The 22,298-nt window shown below is 54.6% G+C and overlaps 1 protein-coding gene across 9 annotated transcripts; it reads right to left on the bottom strand.

Annotated features, from left to right (window-relative positions):
* Window positions 1-3,539: 3,539 nt before the first annotated feature.
* Window positions 3,540-17,965, bottom strand: ZNF7 (zinc finger protein 7). Of its 9 annotated transcripts, none has more exons than XM_036830547.1 (5): window positions 17,771-17,965; window positions 16,331-16,378; window positions 15,697-15,823; window positions 9,768-9,884; window positions 3,540-8,084 (listed from the first exon to the last, which is right to left on the bottom strand). In XM_036830547.1, exons 2-5 carry the CDS (start codon window positions 16,331-16,333, stop codon window positions 6,301-6,303), a joined length of 2,031 nt encoding a protein of 676 aa, XP_036686442.1. In that variant the 5' UTR covers window positions 16,334-16,378; window positions 17,771-17,965; the 3' UTR covers window positions 3,540-6,300. The 9 variants fall into 9 exon arrangements, with proteins under 9 accessions (XP_036686442.1, XP_036686438.1, XP_036686437.1 ...); XM_036830543.1 differs by having other exon boundaries at window positions 16,178-16,378; window positions 17,771-17,879; XM_036830542.1 differs by having other exon boundaries at window positions 16,178-16,375; window positions 17,744-17,878.
* Between the last annotated feature and the right edge of the window lie 4,333 nt (window positions 17,966-22,298).

Below are 22,298 nucleotides of genomic sequence, written 5' to 3'. Positions count from 1 at the left end.
ACAGTGGTTAAGAATTCTCCTGCCAATGCAGGGGACACAGGTTCGAGCCCTGGTCCAGGAAGATCCCACATGCCACGGAGCAACTAAGCCCGTGCGCCACAACTACTGAGCCTGTAATGCCACAGCTACTGAAGCCTGCTTGCCTAGAGCCCGTGCTCCACAACAAGAGAAGCCACCGCAATGAGAAGCCCACGTGCCACAACGAAGAGTAGCCCCTGCTCTCCACAACTAGAGAAAGCCCGCGCGCAGCAACGAAGACCCAACGCAGCCAAAAATAAAGGGTTTTTTTAAAGAAAAGAATGTGATCATTTTAAAGCCCTTGGTATTATGTCCCTAACGACCCAAAGCACGACCTCGAGTGCCCCCTACAGGCCAGGCGCTGTCGACCAGGCCCCAGCCGAGCGCAGAGAAGGTACAGGTGGAACCACCAGGTGCAGGCCCTCTGCCGGGCACGTGTTAATTCATTAACTCACAGGCACGAAGCCGCTCCGCCTCACGGGTGACGAAGCGCAGAGAGGTTTGCGTCTTGCCCAACGACACACAGCTGATGGGGGAGCTGGCAGTCCGTTCTCCGCCAGCCTTCCCTCCCCACCTGTCCTTAGTCCGCCGACTCTGTGGGCGTGCGAACCTGGTGGCAGGACGGGCTCTTGGTGCTGGCTCCCGTGCCCTGAGCGGCTGCTGGCCCCAGAGTGAGGACACACGTTTAGGGTCGAGGGCCACGGGCTCGGGGGCGTCTGTTTTGCCGGTTACCGCAGCAAAGTTGGGCCAGTGCAACCAGGAACGGAGACCTGGGGTCCGAGCCCGGCCAACGTGCCCCAGCAGGTGCTCCGAGCTCTGCTGCCACGGAGTGTCCCCGTGGCCGCGACGCCGTGGCTCTAAGTCACGTGCCTGGCAGGAACGCACACACCCCCCTTCCCGAGGGAGCCTCCCATCATCCTCGGTTGTCCTGGCAGGCAGGGGTGCTTTTCCGACTTGAGGCTGGGAGTCCCGCGAGTCAGCACCAGGATTTGCACACCCTTTTGCCCACCAGGCGGCAGAGACCCCCTTGTCCTTGTGCTCCTGGCGGGGGCTGTCTGGCTCTGTCTCCCCAGCCCTGTGGGTGTGTCCACCCTGCTGGTCCACGCCCCGGAGGGTCGGCAGACTCTGGGAGGGCCCCGCGCCCCTCGAAGTCACCGTGTCTACAAGCACTATCATCTGCTTCCATCTCCACCCTCGGGGGGTCCCGGCCAGCAAGTGGGGGTGTAGAGCTCTGCTCGCTCACCTGCTCCCCTCCCCCTCCCCCAGAAGGCACCGGCTGTGCCTTTTAAGTCACTGGTCAGGAACGTCAGGACCAGAACATCATCTCCATCCTCGGGAGGCTGGAGGTGGTGGCCCTGACGGCGCTGCCCCTCCCACAGCGGCTGTGGGGCAGCCCTTCCCCCCGCTTCCCCAGCTGCTCAGCCAGGAGAGGGTCGCAGAGCCCTGCCTCGGCCCTCGGAGGAGCTCTTGACAGCTCTGATACTGCAAACTCTGGGTTGTTCATTTGTGAGCCCTCATGCTTCTGTCTCAAGGAGGGACACACGGGCAAACAGTGACACAAGGCGTACAGGTGGTAAGTGGCTTTCATGAGACGCAGAAGATGGGCAGCAGGCTGTTCCCGGGACTGTTGGCTCCTGGGGCTGGACAGAGCCAGGGGATGAAGGCCACCAGCCTCCAGGCCGCTCACAGGATTCTGGCCTCACCGTGGGTACGGGGAGGCAGACATGATCCAGCTTGAGAAGGTCCCTCCAACTGCGGGGCACAGGCTTGCAGGCCAGCAGTGGTGGCCCTTCTCACCTGCGTCGGGAGTGGCTAACTTTTCTCTAAAGGGCCAGAGAGTATTTTAGCTTTTCAGGTCATAATGATTGTCAGTTCTGCCATCATAGCTCAGAAACAGCCAGAGACATCTAAACCAATGGGCATGATCATGTTCCAATAAAAATGCCCTGTGGACAATGAGATTTTAAGTTCACGTCACAAAATTTGTTTCAACCATTTAAAACCCATTCTCAGCTCCAGGGCCATACAAAACCAGGTAGGGGGTGGGCGGTGGCTGTAAGTGCTACACCTCCCTGTGTGCCTGCAGGGCTCCCTCAGGCTGCAGAGGGACCATCCACCTTCACCTGCGGTCAGTCTCTACCCCAGACCTGGACTTGAGGGCAGGGGCCAGCCCAATCCACCTTTGTCCCCAGGCAAGAACAAGACCTTGCACAGATGTTTGCACCTGGAAAATTACAACTGTGTTGACCTTATTTAGATCTCTGTGGAAACTCTTGATGCTGGAGAATTTTCTCTCTTCTGTGGGCCTCTAAAGCCTCACCTCAAAGCCTGGATGTGCCCCAAATGCATCATTCATTCATTCAACAAACATTTCCCAGGCTCTGAGTGCAAGCCACACACACAAGGGGACACAGGGATGTGAAAACCCACCTGGGCTCTGCACACACACCCCATGTTATTTGTGAAGCTTCCAGAATGCTCAAAATGTCATAAATCAAAGCTTAATCTGATAATTGAGACAAAAAGCAATTTCAGGTCAAAATTAGGGGTTTAATTTATTGTCTCCAAAAGAGAAATCCAAAGTATTTTAATATCTACTGTGGAATAGTTCTGGAAATTCTGTTTTCTGGCCATGTCGGGCGTCTTGAGGGATCTAGTTCCCCAAAGATTGAACCTGGCCCCGCACACAGTGAAAGCTGGGTCCTAACCAGTGGACCGCCCGGGAATTCCCAGAAATTCTTATTTTTTATTTTATTTTATTTTGGCTGTGTTGGGTCTTCGTTTCTGTGCGAGGGCTTCCTCTAGTTGGGGCCACTCTTCATTGCGGGGCGCGGGCCTCTCACTATCGTGGCCTCTCTTGTTGCGGAGCACAGGCTCCTTACGCGCAGGCTCAGTAGTTGTGGCTCACGGGCCTAGTTGCTCCGCGGCATGTGGGATCTTCCCAGACCAGGGCTCGAACCCGTGTCCACTGCATTAGCAGGCAGATTCTCAACCACTGCACCACCAGGGAAGCCCCCAGAAATTCTTAAAATGAGTTTAGTGTTACATTTACTGAAGCCCCAAATTGGGAAATATAGCTTGAAAGTAGAGCAGAATAGTCCAGAACGCGCACTACCCGGCAGGCAGCCCTCTCCTCTCCCTCCCTGCAAAGCGACCAGCACACATGACGTGCACAGATGCTTTTCCTGTGCTCTGGGATCTCAAACCTGTGCAGCAGTTTGAACTCACAATGTCTCGCCAGGTGACACATGAATACTACACATCTTTTTCACATGGACTCAGCTAAGAAAGGACTCCTCACCCTGTACTTCTGCAGTCGATATTCTAGACTGGAATGCGGAGCTTGAGATGTATTCCTATTGAATTCTTGGTTGTATTGGGAAATTTAAGTGAACAAAGCACACTAAGAACAGAGAGGAAAAATAATCCCTCAAAAGCTGGAGGCATGACGTTTTTACCCAAGTAAACGAGGGAGGACTGCCACTCGATCAGAGGCAACCCGCAAACAAATGGGCCAGCTGTGTTCCAAGAACCTTTATTTGGTCACACTGAAATCTGATTTCAATATAATTTTCAAATGTCACAAAATAGTCTTTCCCCCCCCCCCAACCATTTAAAAATGTAAAAACCATCCTTAGCTCTTGGCCTGTTAAAAGGTAAACAGGTACATTAAAATCCTGAAGTTGATTCGAGCAAACATGGATCGGGAGCAGCACCAAGCCGAAGTGGTTAGGAGTCCTGCCAACAGGGGACTCGGAAGCAAAGCCAGGAAGCTGTCAGATCGGCTACAGCTGAAGCAGCTGCCTTACTCCTTGGCTGTTTGTGATTAAGTTTCCTGGACATGAGTGCATTTACAGGACTGACTCTGGCTCAGGTTTTGTGGGCTGTGTAGGTCCCAGGCTTTACAGCTACCCGGCCCAGTGGCCTCAGGCTGATCACCAGGCCTCACAGATGTGGGCACAGGTCCGCATTTGGCCCAAGGGCCACACAGTCAGCCAGCCCCTGACTTAGGACCATGTTGATCCAGAAAGAATCCAGGTGCTGAAACAGATTTAAGGCTGGTCCCTCTGGCCCTTTTTGGCCAGCCTGCAAGTGCTGTCAGGGGAAAACAGAAGCATCCTGCCCAGTGCAGAACCTGGAGTCCAGAGGCCTTCCACCCCTTTGTCCATCATTATCAGGAAGCGGCCAGGAGACAATTCCCTTGTGGGGACGGTGCACCCAGTGACAAACAGCCTTCCTAGAGCCAGAAGGCGAGAGCATGGGGCCTCGGGAGGCCCTTCCAGCACATGATGGCACCAGGAGCCAGTGGAGGGCACGTGTGGCATGTGCACCGGGACCTTGACTCTTGTCCCATCCTTGGGTGGCTCACAAAGCCTAAGATACAGCCCACTCACATGTGCCCACCCTGTCCGGCTCTGACGGCAGTGACCACCTGGTTGAGCACAGCAGCCGAGGCGGGGACATAATCTCTGTTCATAATCTCTGCACAGTCTGTAAAGGTCCCTGACCTCTTGCACTGACCCTTCAGACACAAGTTCTGGGTGGAGCAGGGGACGGCGGGGGAGATGGGGTTACAGCTGCTGCAAGGGGCACAATGACTGCATGGCGTCCTCCGCCCAGGGCGGGAACACCCCCGAAGATGCAGGTTGGGGGACGATCCTCATCCCCAGAGACAGCACCGCAACCTGAGAACATGTCACACCTTGTGTCAGGCGAACTGGCAGGTCAGGCTGAGCTGCTGCGGGGCTGAGTCCCTGTCCACGTGCTGAGAACGGAAACTCACGTGAACTCGGCCACCCTGAGCTCCACTGTTCCCAGCCCCACCAGGCCCTCCAGTACCCACGGAGCGGCACTGTTTCCCCTGATACAAACCCATAGGCTGATTTTGAGCCGTGTCGCACAAGGCGATCTGGGCTTCAACCAACCAGTGTGATGGTGACCCCAGTCGTGTTGCAATAAATCCTGAAGTGACCTATGTCCCTCAGGGTCACCTGTCCATGCATGGGAGAAATGGCCTCTCTGTGGCAGGCCGCCCTTGGCCTGTGATTATTGGCAATGGCACCAACGATCGGCAGGTCTCAGGGGGGTGGTCCTGGGTGGCAGCCTCTGCAAATGACACTCCTGGTCCCGAGTCACCGCTGCCGAGTCCAGGGCCCCAAGCAGGTCTGGACTCAATGCTACACGTCAGCCTCAGCCTGTGGCTCACAGGCCTTGATGAGATGCTCTGTGAGCCGCTCCGCAGCCCCAGCCTGTCAGTCAGGTTAACCAGAAGGGTGGGCGGAGTGGTGATCTCCCCTGCACGTTCTTTCCGCCCGTGCCAAGAAGGTCAAGGGTCCTGACCACTCTACCCTGGCCGTTTCTCCAGGCTGGGCTGGCAAAGAAAACCCGGGGAGGAGGTGATGTGGGCGGAGCGGGCTCGCTCACGCGCACCCGGTGCTCGGCACCCGCGGGGCCCTCTGCCCTGGGACCTGTGGGGCCCATATGACCACGCCGACATGCTGATCCTGGTGAGCAGGCATCTCCACCTTCCTCAGGCCTGTGAGAAGGCACGGGCTCGTGTGTCTACTTGCAGACCCCCATTTTGGCAGTCCCTGTGGCTGGAGTTTTGAGGACATCTGGCCAGCAGCCGCCAACAACACACATCCCAGCCTCTGGTGGTGTTCTCGGGACTGAGGCGAGGCTCCTGCAGTGCTGAGGGCCAGGCTGGGAATCCCAGTGAGGGCTGCGCGTCTGATTCTCGTAACCGAAGCAGCTGGGCTCTGGAAGTAGGGTGGGCCAGTGACACTGTCCCCAGGCCCAGGCACTGCTGCTGGAGCCAGTTCCTCCCCAAAGAGGCCCTGCCGGGGGAGTCAGGTGAGGGGGACCCGGCCGCGCCGCCTGGGGCCCCGCGGACACAAGTGAGCATATCTTGCTGCTGAAGCCAGTCTGAGTACCTGATGCTTAAGGAAGACGTCCTGGGTAACTTCTTTCAACCCACTCGTCTGGCGGGGCTCACGGGGCTTTTCTTATGCCTCTTCCTTGTCCGCAGGACCTGGGGTCTTCCCTCTATGAACTCAAACGCTACACACGTGCACCTTGATGTGAGGGACACGGGCTTTACTGAAGGTCAAAGGTGCCAGCAAATAAACATACACCTCAGGTGAATCTGGATGCTCCCTCTCCTAAGAGAGCAATTCTGAATCTTTCACAACATTCTAAATCGTCAGAATAAATGATCCCATAAAAAATAAGTTAAGGCTGTAGGGTTATTCACATTTATACACATTCGTAAAGGTGAGTGGTCTATCCCATGTGAATTTTCTGATGCTGAGTAAGCCTTGAGCTCCTATTAAAAGCTTTGCCACATTCATTACATTTATAAGGTTTCTCTCCAGTGTGAATTCTCTGGTGTATAATTAGATGCGAACGCCATCTGAATATTTTTTCACATTCATTACATTTATGAAGTTTCTTTACAGCATTAACTTTCTTACGGCTCACGTGGGTAGAAGCTTCCAGAGTATTCCCATACTCGTGGTACCACTGGGCTCGAGTGTGGATCCTCTGGTGCTCGATGAGGTACGAGCTCCGGCTGAAGGCTTTCCCACACTCGCTGCATCCGTAGGGCTTCACCCCAGCGTGAATGATCTGGTGCTGGAAAAGGGTGGAGTTCTGACTGAAGGCTTTCCCACATTCACTGCACTTATAGGGCCTCTCCCCCGTGTGCACCCGCTGGTGTATCGTAAGCTGTGTGCTCATGCTGAAGGCTTTTCCACATTCGAGGCACTCGTAGGGCTTCTCCCCTTTATGGATCCTCTGATGGTAAATGAGGCTCGAGCTCTGGCTGAAGGCCTTCCCACAGTCACTGCACTCATAGGGCTTCTCTCCGGTGTGAATTCTCTGATGCTGAATTAGGTGTGAGCCCTGGACAAAGCCTTTCCCACACTCATCACACTTAAATGGTTTTTCTCCAGTGTGAGTTCTCTGGTGGCGAATAAGCCGTGAGCTGCAACCGAAGGCCTTTGAACACTTGTTGCATTTATAAGGTTTCTCTCCGGTATGCGTCAGCTGATGCTGACTAAGGCGGGAGACCCACCGGAAAGCCTTCCCACACTCATCACACTTAAACGGTTTCTCAGTAGCGTGCAACCTCTGATGTGCAACCAGGCTGGGACTATCTGGGGTTCTCGGGAGCTGAAGTTTCTCCCCAGCGTGCATCCGCTGGTGCTGAGCTAGGGTTGAGCTCTGGCTGAAGGCCTTCCCACACTCCTGGCATGGGTAGGGCCTCTCTCCCGTGTGGGTCCTCTGGTGCCTGGCCAGCTGAGACTGCTGGCTGAAGGCCTTCCCACACTCCCGGCAGCCATAGGGCCTCTCTCCCGTGTGGACCCTCTGATGGTGGATGAGGCTAGAGCTCTGACCAAAGGCTTTTCCACATTCCTCACACCTGTAGGGCTTCTCCCCAGTGTGAATCCTTTGATGCTGAATGAGTTTCGAGCTCAGACGAAAGGCCTTCCCACACTCGGTGCATTTAAACGGCTTCTCTCCAGTATGGATCCTCTGATGCTGAGTAAGCTGTGAGCACAACCTGAAGACCTTCCCACACTCCTCACACTCATATGGCTTCTCTCCACGCAAGGTACTCAGATGTCTCCCCTGTAAGCAATCAGGTAATTTTTTTTGGCACTCTTGGCAGCTGTTAGGTCTCTTCTGTGTATTAATTTCCTGATGCAGAGTGACATCTGAAGTAGATCGGAAACTCCTGCCACAGATGTCACATCTTCGCAAGGACCCCTGACTTTGATCACGTCGACAACCCAGGCGGCCACCGCTCCCCCGCTCGCCACACCCCTGGGCCTCGTCCTCGGCGAAGGTCTCCCTGGGAGCCGCAGTCCCTGTGTTCAAGCAGTTTTTCTGGAAGAGGGAGGTTGGCTGACTCTCTGAACAGACCTCGGGATCAGAGGCGTCTCCAAAGCCAGGACTCTGGGGAAAGTCCTGGGATGGGGTTTTGACCATGACCACATGGGATTCTGATTTTAGACGGTCAATGTCTTCACAGGCCTGCTCACTCTCGGTCCCGATTGTAGAATCTGAAATGAACAGGAAGTAAACTGCTACTTATCCCATGTGCTCAGAGAAAGGACAAAGACTGGAGGATGGGGCAGGGGTGCAGACCACCCCTGGGACTGAGCCCCCTCGCAGGACAGTCTGCGTTGAGCACATGGAAAGACGCTACAAGAAGTCAATGCCTTTGACAGTTCTCAAAATCTGGTTTCATTCATACTTCACTTTATGCACTCATTCAGTTACAGTGTACTTGGCAGAGTGCGAAGAGCTACCCTTCTACGTGGGGGAAAGGTCCTCCCACGTGGAACTAGCACGAGGAAAAATCCACAAAGAAGCAAAGTGAGCTCGATAGGGTGGGAGGTTTAGTGAGAGGCAGGGCTAGGCTGAGAGGTCAGAGGCTCCTGGTTGCAGAGGACGTAGAGTGAGGAGGAAAGAGGGACTGAAAACTGTGAATAAAGGGATGTTGGATACCAAGAAAAATGAGGTGCAAGAGCTGCTGAGGGGTACACGGGTGGTGAGCCCAAGAGGACTGGGCCTCCGGCTGTCCACTGGGTGGGATTCTGAGAAGGACCCCGGGCCTGAACTCTGTGGCATCCAGCTGCCGCCAAGCCACGCTCTCTGATGCACACCTGGCCATGTCCCTTGCTAGTCTGCCCCTCAGCTTCCAGGTGGCCACACCCACTGGTCATACTGACTCCTCCTTCCTGTGGGTTTCTGGCGGGTCCACCTACGCTGCCTGCCCTCCATATGGAGGTTTGGAGTGATATGGCCACCAGCCAAGGAATACCTGGGCCACCAGAAACTAGAATAGGCAGGAAGGATCCTCCCCTACAGGTTTCAGAGAGGACACGACCCTGCCCGTACCTTGATTTTGGACATCTGGCCTCCAGAACTGAGAAACAGTAAATCTCTGCTGTTTTAAGCCTCCAGTTCGTGGTGCTTTGTTACAGCAGCCCCAGGACACTAACACAGCCCTAGAGCCTTATCTGAGAGGCTGGGGTCACCCAGGGCCCCAAGAAGTTCCAGAGGGAGCACTGGCGGAGGGAGGGGACAGCTGCTCAGAGCCACACTTAGTGCTCCCCTTAGAGCCACACGTGTGTACCTGCGCTCAGTAAGACTATTAGTAAAATTACAGGGGCTTCCCCGGTGGTGCAGTGGTTCTGCCAATGCAGGGGACAGGGGTTCGAGCCCTGGTCTGGGAAGATCCTACATGCCGCGGAGCGACTAAGCCCGTGCGCCACAACTACTGAGCCTGCGCTCTAGAGTCCATGAGCCACAACTACTGAAGCCTGCGCCCCACAACTACTGAGCCCACGCGCCTAGAGCCCGTGCTCTGCAACAAAAGAAGCCACTGCAATGAGAAGCCCGTGCACCGCGATGAAGAGTAGCCCCTGCTTGCCACAACTAGAGAAAGCCCGCACGCAGCAACAAAGATGCAACACAGCCCCCACCTCAAAAAAAAAAACATTACAAACTGAACAAACTGTGGTTCAAAAACAAACTGTTTTTGCCATAATGCGCAGGTGTTTTGTGCCCTTGCTTTTCTGTAGTTCAGTCTCTTCTGAGGCTGCCCCACCACCAGTCTAAACTTCCGGGCCCACCCCATGGCATTCCCAGGCAGCCCAGCAAGCCCACGTAGGTGGCACCTGGGGTCTGCCTCCAGCCTCCCGCCCGCAGCCCTCTCACCCTGTGCCTAGAAGCCTCACCTGCCTCGGAGGTCCTGGCTGCCTCTCTCCCCTCCGCTCCTTGCAGGTCGAGGACCCATGGCTCCTGCCCCTGTTCCAGCCGGGAGATCAGCTCAGGCTTGAAGACCAGGAATCCTGCTGTGGAGGCAGCAGAGGAGGAGATGGCATTGGTGTGGCTGGGAGTGCAGCTCAGCCCTCCCTGGTTCCCAGGAGTGAAGGGCTGGGGGCTACTGGGGCACAGGGGCCCTCTCTGTCCAGGTCTGTCACCTCCTGAGGCTGGACACAGAGGAACTCCTGGACTCCCAGCCTGTCCCTGTCTCCATCCACACAGGGCCAGGATCCCCAGGGAGCCCTGTCACCCGAATCTGCCTAGCACAGGCCAGCTCTAGCCCAGGGGGAGAGAAGCCAGGCACTGCCAGCACTTCCCTCAGTCCCTCAGTTCTGAGGGCAAGGACACTCCAAGAGGTTGACGTGGTTAAAAAACAAGACAAACAACAACAACAACAAATCAACAAACAAAATGGATTTTAAATCAGAAAGTGTGAGGACTTCCCTGGCAGTCCAGTGGTTAAGACTCCGCGCTTCCAATGCAGGGGGCACGGGTTTGATTTCTTGGTCTGGGAACTAAGATCCCACATGCCGCGCGGTGCCGCCAAAAAATAAAATAAAATAAAATAAATTAAAAAAAAAAAATCAGGTGTGAAGTTCAATGGTCACCCAGCAGCCCCAGCCTCGAGTCCTCATACAAAGCCCTGGGGGGCCTCGGCAGAGGGGTGGAGAGCTGCGGGCACCCACCTGGCACCTGCCTTCTGGGGCCGCCAGACCCCATGCTGTGGGCCAGCCGTGTGATGTGCTCCCAGCCCATCCAAGGGCTGGCCAAGCCCTCTGGCTGGAGCACACCTCAGGTTTCCAGCTGTGTGGGTGGAGAAGGGCAGGCAGAGAGAGCCTAGGTCGAAGGCTCAGGTGATGGCAGGACCCCCACAGTCAACATGAAGCAGGTGTTCTTGCCAAGCACATGTGCAACGCTCACAGAGAAACATCCCTGGGCCAGTCAGGAAGGGGGTCAGGCAGAGGCCACAGAATAATGCCACAGACCGCGCCTGATCTAAACGGAACTGGACATGACAGCCATCACAACAAGTAGCTCAAAACTATTAGCTATCTGAAAACTGAATAATGAATTACTAAGTGGTACCTACTATAAGTAAATTGTATTTACTGTAAGTCAAAATTTGTAGGGCGCAGCTGAAGCAGTACTTACAGATAAAATTTCACATTTTTAAATATGTTGACCAGAAACAAGAATGATTGGGGGCTTCCCTTGTGGCGCAGTGGTTAAGAATCCACCTGCCAGTGCATGGGACACAGGTTCGAGCCCTGGTCCGGGAAGATCCCACATGCCGTGGAGCAACTAAGCCCGTGTGCCACAACTACTCAGCCTGTGCTCTAGAGCCTGAGAGCCACAACTACTGAGCCTGTGTGCCACAACTACTGAAGCCCGCACACCTAGAGCCGTGCTCCATAACAAGAGAAGCCACCGCAGTGAGAAGCCCATGCACCGCAACAAAGGGTAGCCCCGTTCGCCGCAGCTAGAGAAATCCCACGTGCAGCAACAAAGACCCAATGCAGCCAGAAATAAAATTAAAATTAAAATAAAATAATAAATTTATTAAAAAAAAAGAAACAAGAATGATAAACACAGAAGAGGTAAATACTAAATTCAAAGAGTTGCAAACAAAACAACACAGCAAACACAAATAAATAAAAAGGGAGAAAATAACAAAAGTGGGCAAGATTCAATGAAAGAGCACCCCCTCCCAAAAAAAACCCCAAAAGCTGGTTCTTCAAAAAGATAAAAAGAATAGTCTTGTGGCAAAACCAATCACAGGGACTTCCCTTGTGGTCCAGTGGGTAAGACTCCGCGCTCCCAATGCAGGGGGCCCGGGTTCCATTCCTGGTGGGGGAACTAGATCCCGCATGCATGACACACCTAAGAAGTCCACATGCCGCAACTAAGAGTCCACATGCCACAACGAAAAGATCCTGTGTGCTGCAACGAAGACCCAGTGCAGCCAGCATAAATAAAAAAATATTTTTTTAAAAATCACAGTCAACACAGTGAAAAGATGCTGCCAAAAAATAAAACAAATAAGGGAAACAAACACAAACATAATAGAGATTAAAAATAAAGAGTATTACGAACAAATACATGCTAAAAAAATTGCAAATCTGAATGAGTAGATCTATCTGTACAAAAACTAGAAATGACAAAATTGGCACAGGGGAAAATCCGTAAGCTTGATAGACCATGAGGCATTAAGAAAATGTAAATTCTAGCATGGACATATATACACTACCAAATGTAAAATAGATAGCTAGTGGGAAGCAGCCGCATAGCACAGGGAGATCAGCTCGGTGCTTTGTGACCACCTAGAAGGGTGGGGTAGGGAGGGTGGGAGGGAGAGAGATGCAAGAGGGAAGACACATGGGAACATATGTATATGTATAACTGATTCACTTTGTTATAAAGCAGAAACTAACACACCATTGTAAAGCAATTATACGCCAATAAAGATGTTTAAAAAAAAAAAAAGAAAAAGAAAAAGTAAGTTCTAGTCAAAGACCTTCCTTCCCCAAGCGCCCAAGGCCCAGGTGGTTTTACAGGTGAGTTCAACCAAAAACTCGAAGGTTCAATTAATTCCATCTATATAAATTCTTCCAGAAATTAAAAAAGACAGCAAAAGCTTCCCACCTCATTTTATGAAACTTATATGCAAAAAATACCAAACTATATAATGACAATTCACCAAAAAAGAAAAAACAAACAAACAAAAAACAATAAAAGTCCATTTGGCTTAGGAACAGGGATGTAAAAGTCCAAAATACAATACTGACTACCTGAGTCCAAAAGGTTATCAGAATGTATATGTAAATATCATGACTTAAGTAGGGTTTATTCCAGGAATATAAGGAAATATGCCAATGTAATTTATTAGACTAACAGGCTAAGGAAAAAAAAACATATGGACATCTCAATTAATGTAGGAAAAGAATTTGAAATTCGACATGCTCATTTATGATTAAAAACAAAATTCTTGTACTTCCCTGGTGGTCCAGTGGTTAAGAATCCGCCTGCCAATGCAGCGAACATGGGTTCTATCCCTGCTCCGGGAAGATCCCACATGCCGCGGGGCAACTAAGCCGGTGCACCACAACTACTGAGTCTGCACTCTAGAGCCTGTGAACCACAACTACCGAAGCCCGCGCGCGTAGAGCCTGTGCTCCACAACAACAGAAGCCACTGCAACGAGAAGCCCGCGCACCACAACAAAGAGTATCTGCGCTCGCCGCAACTAGAGAAAGCCCGCACGCACAGCAACGCAGCCAAAAAAAAAAAAAAAAAACAGAACACCAAAACTCTTCAGCCAACTTCTGTCTTTAGTTACATGCATTCCCTTTAAAATCAGAACAAAACAAGCATGCCCTCAGCACTCCTAACAGCACGGGTGCTCTGGCCATTGCTAAAGATCAGGACACATGGGGGCCAGGAGGGAAAACACCAAGCTTTCACTTGCAGGCCCCTCCTTAGAACATGATACCAGAACTAGCAGGGAGTCCAATGAAGTGGCCAAATACAAGGTCTATCCTCCAAAATCAAGAGCATTTCTCTATAGCAGCAATAATCAGCTAGAAATATAACATAACAATGATACATTTACAAAACAACCTACACTGTGGAGGAAATGCCCACACTCTAATAATGTCTGCAGAGGTAAGTAGATAAATGGAGACACAGCGCATGGTCTTGAGTGGGAACAGTTAACAGAAAGGTGCCAGTTCTCCTCACACTATCTACAAATTCAAACCACTCCCCTATAAAAATTCCAGTGCAATTTTCAAGGAACTCAAACTTATTCTAAACTTACATGAAAGAACTACTCTATTAGCCGTGAGTAAGTAAGTGAAATTTTAAAAAGAATAAAAAGCGAGAGCTGCCCCACCAGGTATTAACATGCCACAGGCCAAAGCAATAAAAAATAATACTAATAACAGAACAACCTAACAAAAAGCAGAGAGCTGGCCCATAACAGACCAGAGCTCAGAAACACACCATCACACATACGAAAAAGGCAGCTCCACAAATCAACTGGAAAGGATGGATTGTTTAGTGCTGGGGAAATGGCTCAGTGTGTGGACAAAGATAAAAAAAGATTATTGGGACTTCCCTGGTGGTGCAGTGGTTAAGAATCCGCCTGCCAATGTAGGGGACACGGGTTCAAGCCCTGGTCCGGGAAGATTCCACATGCCACGGAGCAACTAAGCCTGTGCGCCACAACTACTGAGCCTGCGCTCTAGAGCCCGCGAGCCACAACTACTGAGCCCGCGCGCCTAGAGCCCGTGCTCCGCAACAAGAGAAGCCACTGCAACGAAGAGTAGCCCCCACTCGCCGCAACTAGAGAAAGCCCGCAGGCAGCAATGAAGACCCAACGCAGCCAAAAATAAATAAATTTATTGAAAAAAAAAAAAAAAAACTGAAAGGATAAGAAAACATTGTGTGGCAGTATAAACAACAGCGTTCTACCTCGTAATGGTACATAAAACAATGATGTGTTTTATGATGTATAGCATCTTAGACTCAATGAAATCAAATGCAAGAAATAACAAACACATTCAAATCAATAAGGCCCAGTGACCCCAGCAGAAAACTGGCCAAGGCTCTGAGCACTTTATGGAAGATACTTGGCTCTTCCCAACTCTAATAAGACTTGAAAGATGCTCCAGGTCAGCAGTCATCAGAGAAATGGGAGCTCAAATCACGACAGGCTCACTGCGTGCTCCTTTACGTGGAAACACACGAGAAAGCTGGGCCTGTGGGCTGGCCAGGACTGAAGGGGACAGGCCTGGTCCAGCAGGCTGAGAAGCCCTTGGCTGACCACGCTGCCGTGTCTAGCCCACTTCTGGTCCCCCAGCCCAATGCTCTCTCGGAGTCCCAGGCACTCAAGTGTGATGGGGCTGGAGACCACATGGGGCCAGCGCAGCAGGGGTCACACACCCCTTTCACAAGGGTGCAGTCCACGTCACAGGGCGCGTGACACAACAACACAGAGACAGACATGAAATGCACTGGGGCGCCTGCCTGTGGTGGTGGGGGATGGGAGAGGAAGACAGGGCAGGGCAGGAGGGCCGCAGGGAGCCCTGACAGTCTCCACGGAGTGGCACCTGCAGCATCGCTGCCACCCTGGCTTTGGCTATACAACCATCTCCTTGGATCCTATGAGCCAATAGCTTCTCTTCTGCTGTTTAAGCTATTTCAAATTGGATTGTATTTCTCACAAGTTAATCTATTCACTCAGGCAAAAAGGAAGCTTCATCAGCTCCCAGAAGTCCACCTACACTGTGAGAATTAAATCACGTGACGTGTGCAAACCTGGGAGCCTGCCTGGCTCACTATGACCCCTCCTGGGGTTAGCTTCTGACCCACAAGGACTCACAGGCCCAAGGCCCCTGTTTAGCCCATGAGAGCTTGACCACAGGGCCTCCGTATCCACAGCCTATAACAGAGGCCTGGGGACTTCCCTGGTGGCGCAGTGGTTAAGAATCCCCCTGCCAATGCATGGGACACGGGTTCGAGCCCTGGTCCTGGAAGATCCCACATGCCACGGAGCAACTAAGCCCGTGTGCCACAGCTACTGAGCCTGTGCTCTAGAGCCCACAAGCCACAACTACTGAGCCTGTGTGCCACAACTACTGAAGCCTGCACGCCTAGAGCCCATGCTCCGCAACAAAAGAAGCCACCACGATGAGAAGCCCGCATACAGCAACGAAGACTGAATACAACCAAAAATAAACAGAATAAAACAATAAATAAAGAAATATATATAATAGAGGCCTGGCTAGGTGGGTGCTGACCGATGACGCAGGGAGTAAGGGTGTCCAGATGAAGCCTCACCTAGTCCGGCCACACTGCTGTGGTTCTCGAGCATCACCTCCTTGTAGAGGGCCCTCTGGCCAGGGTCCAGACACTGCCATTCCTCCCGTGAGAAGTGCACAGCCACATCACCAAACGTCACAGCCTCCTGAAAGGACACACACCAGTCCCCCAGGGACCCCTGGGTGTCTCAGGCACATGGACCACAAGGTTGGGTGAGACAGTCACCAGGCCCCTTTGGCTCTAAAATCAAGGGGAGGAGGGAATTCCCTGGCGGTCCTGTGGTTAGCCACTGCAGGGGGCATAGGTTAGATCCCTGGTCAGGGAACTAAGATCCTGCAAGCCACGCAGTGTGGCAAAAAAAAATAATAATAATAAAAGAAAAGAAAATCAAGGGGAGAGACAGTATGGAGAAGGGGGAGGGACCCAGACTATGGTGATATACAACCCTCCCCCGAGAGCCTCAGGCAGGGACCAGTCTGGGCAGGGGTTTGCTCACTACCTTGGCAATGGGCATGCCTGAGACTGGCAAGGGCCACAGTGTGGGGCCGAGGGAGGGTCTAGGTCCAGGTCCAGTGGGCAGGGGGGGTGCCTAAAGGAGGAGGAAGGGGCCCTCACAGGACGAGGGAGTGAACGGGTGAAGTCAGACTCCTACCATGCGGCTGGGTGGGTGGGGATCCACGTGTCCCGGCCGAGAGACCTGCTGGAAGTTACGAAAAGGTCAGAGATCAGTATCCTGGAGGCCCCAACCCCTGACTTGCAGGCTAATCGAGGGGCGTGGTACTACGTTCTCCGATCCTTTACCTCCAACCCCAGGTGTTCTCTGGCAGGGACTTGGGGCGGGGCCAAAGTCGCCATGGCACCTGAGTACCTGCCCCCCCAAGCTCCATTCATCTTTCAGTGTGTGTAGTATGTATGAATCACTCCACAAACATGTAATGGGTGGTTGCCACGGGTGCCAGGTGCTCAACCAAGCAATGGGGATACAGTAATGAACAGTACACAAAGACTTTGCCTTCACGGAGCAGTCTACTGGAGAAAAGAGTTAAATGACCACACAAACAAATGCAAAATTACAGCTGTGATAATAGCACCGAAGCACAAGAAACTCTGAAAGCACGTAAACTAGGAAATTCTGACTTAGTCTGATGGGTCACTTCCCCTAGGTGCTAACTTGGCCAAGGTAATAGAGGCGGGGAGGGCACTGCAGGCAGCAGGAGCAACGTGTGCAAAGGGCATGAGGCAGGAAAAACCGGGGCTGAATGAGCCTGTGGGGCCGCAAGAGGAAGCATGATGCGACTGGAGGCTCGAATAGACAGGAATCGGAAGGACGGACTGCAGGGACAAGAGGAGTGGACACAGGGCCCCACCCCAACCCCAGTACATAAACTTGGCCCCTCCCCAGGCATCTCTCTGGGAGGTCAGAATGAGAATCGGGCTTCCTAGGGGAGCTTTTGGCTCTCCAATCGGCTTGAGGGCCGAAGCCCCAGGCCGTCAGGACACCAAGGCTAAGGCAGCAGTGACCACTGTCAGGTGGGTCCCCACCTGGGCCTGGCCAGTGCTGGATCCTGGGTCCCCTGTAGAGAACCGCAGGCCCCGAGCGGCAGCCAGAATTCAGAGAAGATACATATCCTACTACCCCAAGGTACACCCCTTTTTGCCACCCTCACTAAGTCTAGGTCTTCGACGGGCAGTGAGGGAGGGAAAAAGAGGGCCCTAGAGGAAGATGATTATGCAGGTAGGAGAAACAAGGATGCCCCTGGAGCTGGCCTAGAACCGGCGGGAAGGTTACGAGGCTGCCGCGAGGCCGGATCTGCGGGACTCCCCCTCCCGCCTCCCACCTCTGCTGGCCAAGACGGCCGAGGGTAGACCACCGCCCCGCCAGGCGCCCACGGGCTCTGAGAGCCGCCCGCGCCACCCGCGCTTCCCCGCGGAGAGGCAGGGGGAGCGCGGGGCCTGCAGAGTCGGAGGCGGGAGGACGCTGGGGCTGGTAGGCGGCCTCTCCGCCCGAGGGCGAAGAGCACGTGTGCCGCCCCGACACTAATCCGCGCGGGTTACACCGACTCACCCTCCCCGGGGCCGCTCGAGGACCCACCCGCGGGACGACGCCGGAAATGGGCCTCGGCCGCCCGCGGCCGCTCTGCCCCTCAGACTTCCGGCCGTTCTGGGCGGTTCGGAGGCTCGGCCTACTCGGTGGTTCCCAGCCGGCCCCCGCCCCCGCCTCGGAGCCGGTGAACTGGCGGGGCCAGATCGCTGGGGAAAGGATGGAGCCCGGAGAGGGCGGGGCGGAGTCCGGTAAAGGGCGGGGTCACAGTACGGGGAGGGCGGAGCCGGGGCCCAGGAAAGGTGTGGGTCTGGGCCCGGTGTCTCTTGGCCTGGGGGCGGGGAGCGGACCCGGGCGAAGCGGGCGGAGAGCCTGAAGTCCGCCGGGGACGATCCCGCGCACCTCCGGTCACCAGTCCGAGGGCGCTGGTCCCCGCACTGGTTCTATGTGCTGGTTTTTCCATAGCAGAACGCACCCGCTGGGCACCCGTTCCAGGCCCCAGGACTACGGAGACACCCCCACCCAGGCCGTGCCCGGGGTGTAGGGGGTACGGGGTGGGGGGGAACGGCCAGCTGGGGGCGCAGAGGAGCCGTGTGCAAAGAGCAGGTGTTCTGCACCTGGTGGGGCAGGTGGTCCAGGCCGAGGTCACCGCAGAGTGTGGCGGGGCACCGACAGCTCAGAGATGAGGCTGGGAGGGCCCCAGAAAGGGTGAGGACCACCAGAAAGAGGAGAGGCCCAAGGGAGGGTCGTCAGCCGGGACTCCAGGCTGGGGTCCCTGGCTGGATCGCGGGGCTCGGGGCAGCAGGACAGCCCAGGACCTGCCAAGAGACCGGATGGGGTGGGACCCCAGGCGAAGGGCGGCGCGCCCCGAGGTCAGGTCAAGGCTTCTCCTCGCTGCGCCCCCACCCATCCCCAACTTCGTGTGGCCCCCGGAGCCACGTGTTCTGGGTGTTCTCCCAGATCCACGCTGTCCTGTGTGTAGGGGCGGGCACCCCAACTTTTCTGGAACTCAGCAGGAGCCTCCCCAGGTCCCTGCAGCCCTGGGGAGGACGCTGCCTGTGTCTTCGGAGGCCTCAGCTTTGTGCGGCCCTGGTCCCTGGAGCTCTTCACACTGGACAGCCCTGGAGCGGGAAGGGCAGGGGAAGGGTGCGCAGAGCTTTTCGCTGGGAGGGCCCTGACACCCGACTCGTCGATGATCCAAATCCCGGGGTCCCAGGCAAAGCCACTGTGAAATTGGTGCAAACCAAAGTAAGGAAATGGGCAGAATCAGCTCCCGGACCGACTCCTAGGGGAGGTGGAAGGGAAAAGCGAGTACGCTCGGAGGAACCAGCTCCTCTCCCTGGGCCCCTGTGCGGCATGGTCCCGGCGCTCCCACCCCACACCTCCCAGCTCGAACTCAACTCTCCCGTCCCCACATCCTCCCTGGTCACGCTCAGAGAGCATCTGTGCAAAGTATGAATAAACGAAGGAATGGAGAATGGGAAAGGGCTGGGAATACACCTGCTTCCTAACCCTAATCGCCAGCCAAGCGCTCAGGTACCCTGAGCTCACTGGTGGTCCTGATCTACTGGGAGCCTTCCTGCTGGAGGGTCTTCACACTGCACCATCTAGAGCTAGGAGGTGCTGGCAAACCTGGGCCCTAGCTTGGCCCCCTCAAGGTGAGAGGAGCACTCCTATTCAAGGTAAGGATGACCCAGGGAGCAAGAGGGGGAGCCAGGGCTGATGCTTGGGTCTGTGGACCCTGAGGACAGAGCCATCTCAGCCACCACGAAAGCCTGGCCCAGAGTGTCCACCCAGTAGACATCTGGGCAGTGTGGGAGGTGCAGGTACCAGGGCACTGTGGGTGCTCCTGGGAGCGGGGTGAAGGAGACTGCTTCTATCCACTGCAGGCCATTCCAGGGCCTCCGTGGCTGAGTCCCATAGTCCTCACTGAGCCTTGGACCCACTGAGCAAACAGACTATTAACAGTAAGGGGCCTGGGGAACTTCCCTGGTTGTCCAGTGGCTAAGACTCCACGCTCCCGATGCAGGCGGCTGGGGTTCGATCCCTGGTCAGGGAACTAGATTCCACATGCCACAACTAAAAAAAGATCTCACGAGCAGCTAAGACCCGGAGCAGCCTAAATAAATAAATAGATAATAAATATTTAGGGACTTCCCTGGTGGCGCAGTGGTTAAAAATCCGCCTGCCAATGCAGGGGACACGGGTTCGAGCCCTGGTCCAGGAAGATCCCACATGCCGCAGAGCAGCTAAGCCCGTGCGCCACAACTACTGAACCTGTGCTCTAGAGCCCACAAGCCACAGCTACTGAGCCTGTGTGCCACAACTACTGAAGCCCGCGCGCCTAGAGCCTGTGCTCCGCAACAAGAGAAGCCACCACAATGAGAAGCCCGCGCACCGCAACAAAGAGTAGCCCCTGCTCGCCGCAACTAGAGAAAGCCCGTGCGCAGCAACGAAGACCCAACACAGCCAATAAATAAATAAATAAATAAATTAAAAAAATTGTTTAAAAAAATAATAAATATTAAAAAAAAAGTCAGGGGCCTGCATGGTTCCCCAAATGGCCACAGTGCCCCTTCTCTGGGCCAACCCACATTACTTTCCAGCTATTTCCAGCCTGCGATTGGGATTCCAAGCTGTAAGTGTTCCCAGGGGAAAAGCCCAGTTTAAAAATTATTTTTGGGAATTCCCTGGCGGTCCAGTGGTTAGGACTCCACGCTTTCACGGCCAAGGGTGCAGGTTCAATCCCTGGTCGGGGAATTATGATCCCACAAGCTGTGCGGCCAAAAGAAAAATTATTTTCAAAGAGCTGTGTTTCCAAGGCCAGTCTGGGCCATCTACTAGACTTTCTGTAGTCTAGTAGATGGCCCAGAGCAGTAACACTTTCAATGAACCAGAACAGACAGCGCCCCTGAAGGCCATCACCATCCTTGAGCACTCAGGAATCTGATGGTGTGCTAAAATGTACCTCGGGTTTGTTTTAATCGGGGATGGTAAGACATGCAGACTCGGACATTTATACTCACAGGTCTCTGGAATGGGAGGCAGGGCACACCACACGGGGCCACACAGGGAAGCACTAGGTTGGTCAGGAGGCAAAAGAGGGGAGGGAAGGTGTGGCCCAGAGCCTTCATTGGGGTTTCCGCAGGAAGGAATGGGCGAGGCAGAGCAGGTACGCTGAGTAAGCTTAGGATCATATGTTTGAATAACTTCAGCAGGCTGCAGGTTATCAGGTTATCGGGGTGGTCTCTAGTTGTCCCGTACATGGCCCTGGGGTGATGTAAGGCAGGGACACATTGGTGTGGTGTGTGACTCTCATAAAGGAGATAATTGGGAGTGTGGGCTCTGGGTTGGTTGGCTTGTATCAAAACCTTGCTCTAAGGTTCCTTCGCTATCTCTAGGAACGCCTTTTGGATTTAGCCTTGCTTGGCTCAAAAGCTGGCAGGAGGAACCAGGAGACCCCAAGCCCTGAACAGAAGCAGAAGTTCCCTGAGTCCCCCAGGGAAATGTTACCTGAGGAGGTCAGGGGCTTGGGGTCCTGAGAGCAAAATGAACGAGGTGCCGGAGGGGGCCTGAGGAGGTGGGCAGCAGGGGCTGCGGGTGACAGGCCTGTGCCCAGCACAGAGAGGCCTTATCCCCACCTGCTCCTGTCTGACTCCTGCCCTGTACTCAACTTTTTTCCCACTTGGACCGGAGTCCCTTGAAGGCAGGGCCTGTGGTGTTTCCATCTTGCCTCACTCAGGGTCAGAGGGAGAGTGGAGGGCCACGTGCCCCGCCCCCCCATACTCCATCCTAGGGACCCCACAGCCCACAAGTCCAAGCACTGTCCCCACCTCCATCCCACTCTTCCTCTGCCCTTCTGGTCCTCCAGGCCTATCCCGAGCTGACCCCAGAGCCCGTCACCCTGCCCCAGGGCGGCCCCGGTGCCCCTCAGCTCCTGGCCCTGCTGTAGGCTGTGCTGCCTCCGGGTGAGCTATCTCTGCCAAGAGTCGGCTGTCTCTCCGGGCGCCTCGTGCCCCGCTGTGGCTTCAGCATGTGGCCACATGGACCCTTCCTTCCCTCTCCTGTCACCTTCTCCTCATGTCTGTCTGGCCTCCACCCCTGCAAAACCCACCTGCCCGCACTGGTGCAAACACACCACCCCAGAGTCCTGAGCGCAAGCCCCTCTGCTCCCTGAGACCCCTGCCCTCACTCTCTCCCTACCTCGCTGGCTCTCCCTCCTCAGGCGTCACCTGCACACCCACTGCCCTGGTCACTAAGCTCTCCCTGTCCTCGCCTACTGACAGTTCTCACTCAGGGGATCCACCTCCTCTTCTGCTAATTCCAGGGACCCTCTCTGGAAGGACCCCTCCCACTTCTCCAGAAGCCCCCTCCCCGAAAGATGTGCCCTACTGGAGGCTCCCTTTCTGGTAGGCTTGCCCGCCCACTCGACGGCCCCGCGGCGGGAGAGCAGCCTCCCCGCCAGACCACCGGGGCCTCTGCGCACTGCGGAACCAACCACCTCAGTTCGCCTGCGCTGAGGCCCCGGCGCGCGGGAGGGGCCACTGGCCCCCTCGAGAGGACTACAAGTCCCGGCGTG

Source organism: Balaenoptera musculus, chromosome 17 (genome assembly GCF_009873245.2).
Source record: "Balaenoptera musculus isolate JJ_BM4_2016_0621 chromosome 17, mBalMus1.pri.v3, whole genome shotgun sequence".
NCBI lineage: Eukaryota > Metazoa > Chordata > Mammalia > Artiodactyla > Balaenopteridae > Balaenoptera > Balaenoptera musculus.
Note: the sequence above shows the minus strand (reverse complement) of the source record. Positions and strands in the feature narration are given on the sequence as shown.